This window comes from Panthera uncia, chromosome D1 (genome assembly GCF_023721935.1).
Source record: "Panthera uncia isolate 11264 chromosome D1, Puncia_PCG_1.0, whole genome shotgun sequence".
NCBI lineage: Eukaryota > Metazoa > Chordata > Mammalia > Carnivora > Felidae > Panthera > Panthera uncia.
In genome coordinates, this window is record NC_064808.1 from 24,729,038 (window position 1) to 24,735,037 (window position 6,000).

General features: G+C 43.5%; 1 protein-coding gene across 1 annotated transcript in view; it reads left to right on the plus strand.

Annotated features, from left to right (window-relative positions):
- SLC1A2 (solute carrier family 1 member 2) overlaps positions 1–5,715 on the plus strand; it is a 49,360-nt gene extending 43,645 nt beyond the window's left edge. The window contains exons 9-10 of the mRNA XM_049648246.1: positions 1,384–1,615; positions 5,580–5,715. Coding sequence (XP_049504203.1) covers positions 1,384–1,615; positions 5,580–5,651 — 304 coding nt within the window. The 3' untranslated portion in view covers positions 5,652–5,715. The remainder of the gene's footprint in view (positions 1–1,383; positions 1,616–5,579) is intronic.
- Positions 5,716–6,000: the final 285 nt, after the last annotated feature.

Here is a 6,000-nt window from a genome sequence, read left to right on the forward strand (position 1 = left end):
TGGATGACTTAAAGACCCAGTCTTCGTTCATGTATAGATTTTACCACCCTGCGGCAGATTCTCCAAAGTGGAAAGGAAGAGAAGAGCGTTCTTAGGTGGAGAGATGCCCCTGAGAGCTGATGTCAGGGTCTGATCTTGACTTTTGTATGGGCAGGATCTTCCCACTTGAACCCAGAGGATAGCTGCTCACAAGCTCCTTGCGAGGAAGCCAGTCCTCTTGGTGCAGCGTCATTTTTCTTCTCTAATGAGAAATAGATTGGGTGGTAGCAACTGGAATTTATTTTAGGCCTTTGTTCTAAGAACCAATTAAGACTTTCACTTTGCCTTGAGCTGATTCTGGTGTCCTTATGTATATTTTTTGAATTAAAGGCTAGAGTGTCCTGGACAGAGATTTTAGCAGCATTTTTGCTTAAATTCTTTTAAAAAAAGTTTCCAGCACCCTTCTCTTTCAGACTTTGAGTATCTCATAAACATGGTTAGAAGGACTTTTCACACCAATCTGAACTAGTGGACGACAGAACACCACTTACTCTTAAGAACTTAGTTTTCCTGGTGCTGACTTTCTGAGAGGGAAGGTTCTGGGCCATCCTGCTTTTTTTTTTTTTTTTTAAATCAGAACTTGGGAAACAAGATTGGAGGGAGGGTTTTTCTGAACACTTCCTGATTCAAGAGGCACTCTGGAAGATTTAATTTTTTTTTTTTTTGGTTAACAGAGAGAGCAAGACAACGTATTTTGGTTTTTCCAGGACACAGAGTCACTGTGCTTATTGGTCAGGGAGAAAATTGTGGCCGGGTTTCTCACCCATCAGCTGTGCCTGTGCCTGTGTATATGTATGTGTCGGTGGGAGACTGAGGTGCAGAGGGAAAGGCAATGTTAATTTCAATCCTTACGAAGAGATGAATTTTCTATCATGAGAGAATTCACAGGTAGGATTAATAAGCAAAATAAGCAGATGTGATCTGGTGTCCTTGAAGAACAGTGGAAATCAAGAGGACACAGCTAACAGTGTCTGGAGCTTTGGGTGCTAATTCCGAGATCTGAGAATTATTGTCGTCCAATTCTTCCTTCTCTCCTTTCTCTTTGCTGTTGTTGTTCTCTTTGCTGTTTGCTGTTGTTATTGGGTTTCTACCATCCATCAGACGTTTTGCTAAGGCCTTTACGTACATTATCTCATTTGATTGTCACACAAGTTTATGAGACAGATATGATTGCTCTCTCCGGTTGACCAACAAGGAAATCAAGGCTCATGAAGATTAAGTGACTTGCCCCAGATCAGGCAAAGGGAAAAGTAGAGCCAGAACTCAACCCCGGGTTCTAGACCTTGGCCTCTCAACCAGCATGTCACTGCTTCTTCACTAAACATTTTTGTTCTTTGTTCCCAGGGACAGGATGAGGACTTCAGTCAATGTTGTGGGTGACTCCTTTGGGGCTGGGATTGTCTATCACCTCTCCAAGTCTGAGCTGGATACTATTGACTCCCAGCATCGAGTGCATGAAGATATTGAAATGACCAAGACTCAGTCCATTTATGATGACATGAAGAACCATAGGGAAAGCAACTCTAATCAATGTGTCTATGCTGCACACAACTCTGTCATAGTAGATGAGTGCAAGGTACCTTTCCCGTTCATGGATATTGAGACCTGTATATAATAGTGCATGCTCAGTTTCCTAAGACAAGCACCAAAAGTCCTGCATGTATTATTGTTACATTTATTTTTCTGAAGAATCATGTAACCCAAGCTTCTATGAGTCCCAGATCATCTAACTCTGTGTCTAACGTGGCAGATCTAACAGTCAAAGAGCCAATCGGTTGCTTGTTTCATCCATGTGATGTAAAACAATCATTTTGACCACCCCCCCCCTTTCCACCCACTCCACAAATTTGATTGGTTTTCTTGAACATTTTGCCGAAGAATTTGTGGTTCTTAAGGCTTTGTTGGATTTCAAATATTCTATTCCTTGAATGAAACACTAAGAGAAATACCCAGAATCACTCAATATATGTAGCACAAGTATTCCTACTTGCTGTATATTACATGCTGGTCAAAAATGTGCCCACACAACTTTGTGCAACTATTTTTCTCTTAATTATTTTTGTGGGAAGGTGAGTTTTGACCTTGCAGTCACTGTGCTCCAAGAATGGGGAAGCTGTTTCAAGTAAAGGATAACTATCCCTCAGGACAATTATCCCATAGCCACTACATTTCACACAGTGGTGGCACCATCTTTCTTGAAGCATGGATGTTCTGGACTCTTTTCCAAGCTGCTGGGTACTAAGTCTTCAAGCTTGATGGGCTCTGTCTAGCCTTCATTGTAACTAACTTGACATTGTCAAAGACAGAGTGTCATGACCAGAGTGAAGCAAACTTGGAGAAACCCTGGCAGGTGAGCAGAGTCAACTCTGGGAGTTGGGTTGCCCAAATGGTTCCAAGTAGCATCTGAAGGCAATCAGCACCCAGTACAGGTTTCTGATATTCTTTTGATTCCTGCTGACAGGATCTTATTTAATAGTTAATTTCTCCCTGGGTTACTTCTGGGTCATTCCAAACATACACATGGCCTCTGCCAGGCAAATAAGGGTGACACAGAAGTGCTTCTCTTTACTGGATTGTAACATAGGTCCAGAAGTCTAATGGGCCAGCAGTAGTCTTTTGCTCACCCCCTCTCTACCGGGTACACGTGTGGGTGAACCAAGGCTCTGGTACAAATTAAGGAAGGACTTAGCCATCAAGAGCAACTGCAAAAACTAATTGACTCAGTGAAAATGATTCAAATTATTCGAAATTCAGATGTATCTAAAGCGCATATTCCATTCTCCTAGGAAGTTAGCTCTTCCCACGTCTAGATGAATGTGCTGGATTATTCCCCGTCAAAATTTGGGTCAACAAGGGTCCACATTCTCATGACATGGCTCTGTGCTCTATTTAACAATATTTATTGTGTGCCTTGTGGGGTTTAATTAAGCATCTCATTCCTGTGACCTCCTATATTTTGATCATTCATCAGATATTTATTGAGTGCCCGTTATCTGCAAAGCCCTGAAATAGGCAATGGGAGGACAGAAAAGCGAATGTACAATTTTGTAGGAAAGAGAAGGGTTGATTCCAAGTTACTGCCATACAAGGAAAAAGAATAGCATGAAATAAAATGAAATCACCATACATTTTTACATTTTGCAATTATATGTAAGAAGAATCATAGTGACTAATTGCCTGTGGTGTGGCTCTTTTGGAGCTTCTCAAGAGGCTTCCTAATAGTGTTAGAAGGACATGTTTTGAAAAAGATCGTATATAGATATGGAGATACATTTAGATTTCAGACTTCCTGGGTTCTTTTTCTTAAAGGACATTAGGAGAAGTTTGCTATGTTCTTAGAGCAAAAACAACTCAAGCCCCCTAAAGGAAGAGATTTGTGAACTGTCCCTATCACTAGGAAGCAAGCCCATGAGGAGAGACCCTGTTTCCGCATTTATCACTGCTGTATCCCAGCACCTAAAGCAGTACCTGGCATGCAGTAGGCGCTCTATAAATATTTGTTGTATGTATCCTTTTAGCATCTTGACCCTGTGCTTTGTTTCAGACAACCTTGTTGCTGGCCAGTTCTGTAGAGATACTGGCTTAGTCCGTTTCTATAACTGACTGCCTACCCAACCACCTGCAAACTTGGTGAATTAGCATTTACATGGTCGAAAGGACACTGAGCAGGTCAGGGACATGCCGAATGGCCATGTTGGTTTAATAACTGTCTGGCCGTTTGGATTTTTCAGTGAAGTCATTGGGTTCGGCTCACCAAAGGTTAGTTGGCCTCAGCCTTCGCGAGGTGAGGCGAACACCTCTTCCCACCTAGACCAACGAAACTGAGTTGCCACTGATGCACGAGAGGAGGCAGCCAGAGCCATCAAGATGAATTTGCACACTTTCCCAGAATATCTGAGTCACATTTATTCCTGCCTTTGAACTTCCTTCTGGTCCATTCTCCATCTCACTGTTTTAAAAACCAAGATGGGAGACGTCAATGCTTCCTGTCAGCCCCCTCCCCTTCCTGCTTTTCTATTACCCAGGTGGTTGGAGCAGAGCAGGGTGGGAGGGACCGGGGAGTTAGAGTCCTGGCTTCCTTGAACCGGCTCAGAAAAAGAAATGCCAAAAAAGGGGCTGTCCCGGCCACTTTGGAAACACAGGCCCCAGTATTCAACAACAGTGACGGCCACAGCAGGGCACACCCCCAAGTGCGGCCTGGTGTTCCAAAGGCTGCACAGCATGATTTATACTTTTGTACAGCTATTGATCTGGTTCATCACGGAAAGCCAAATAGGCACATTCAAGGTCAGAGTGAACAGGCAGCTTTCTCCAGGCAGACAGTTTGTTCCTGGCAGTCTTTCCTGAGAGTTCACTGAAGGGGAAACAAATTTGCTGCCGCTCTGGTCAAAATGTTAACCACTTCGAGCGTTGCTACGTCATGTTGGTGTCTGCTGTTTTCAAACTCTTGCCTTGCCCTTGTAGTTGGAAGTTACGTGAGAGCTTTTTAATTGTCATCAGAATAACTGCATGTGGGGTGGTCATGGCTTGTTGCATGGTCTTTCTAGAAAACTATGGGCGCCCACGTGGGGGTTGGAGAAACGAATGGCCTCTGTTTTCATTCGCTCGGTTTGTGAAGGGCACTTGTGTTCTGTTCCTAGCATGGTAGTGTGTGTTCCTAACGCATGCGTTTCGCTGCCTCTCGGGTTAAGAAGATCCGATTTCTTTCAAACATTGCTGCATTTGTCATGTCTCCATATCCTAATGCTTCCATAAATCCAGTCTCTCCATTATGTGGAATATCAGTCGTGGGTTTAAGTTTGCACATGACGTTGAGGACAGACAGATGGAAGGTAAGCTAGGAAAATGATTTAGAACTGGAGGGGAATACCTCCCACGCTGTGTGAGGGTTCAGTTCGCTTCGAGCCAGGGAAGCATAATAGAGACACTCTGGTGGTTATACTTGATTGTTAAATGCCTGCCTGGGAATAATTTGGATATAATTTGGAAATAATTTGGACGTCTGGCTTTTAATTCCCCTTTCCTTCTCGATTTTTAAAGCCTGGACAGCTTACCTGGTATCCACGCCATCATGATTTCTGATTTCGAAACTGGACGTGTATAAACTCCACCTGGCCTCATGGCAACTGAACCCTTCACTAGCTGTGCATGAGTAGAACTAGCTGTCTAGTTCTGGATTTTTCTCTGGTTGTATGGAGTAGCACAAGGGCACTGTTTGTTAAGGGCTGCATTATTCTCTGATGGGTCTATGTGTAGCTAGACGCCCCCGCCACCCTGAAAGCATTAGTAGAACTCATGTCCCAAATTTCAGACTCTCTCCAGTTCCTCTATACTCCCCAAGGCAAATATGTACTTTTCACTATTTACAAATCAGTGTCGAAAAGCAAGACGGGCTCAAAATCAATTTGGAAAGAACCACATTTGAAGCCAACATGTAAGTCATGTAGTGTAACTCAGATCTCGTGCTTCTCCACATAACCCACGGGGTGGTTTTCTGGTTCGTGGCCTGTAAGCTGGATGTTGATGGTGATTATTTTCAGGTAACTCTGGCAGCCAACGGAAAGTCAGCCGACGGCGGTGTTGAGGAAGAACCTTGGAAGCGTGAAAAATAAGGATATGACTCTCAGCAAATTCTTGAATAAACTCCCCAGCTTATCTTATGGTAAAAGAGAGTTCAAAACAAGCTTTCTTTAAAAAGAAAAAAAGATGCATTTATTTCTGTGTTTACTTAATCCGTTAGCCGAGGCTTCGAGGATCTGTTGTGAGTCAGTGATAGGCACGGTGCTGTGTGTTTGCCAAGTCATGCTTCGTAACCGTCTCGTTTTCTCGCCCGTATTATTGTTTGGATGGATGCTGCTGGAGGAACCAGTTGGAACTGAACGCGCATTCTTGCCGGCTTCCCTTTTCTCTCTAAATGCAGAGCCGTGGGCGCTCTTTTCCCCGGGGGATACAACTAACGCA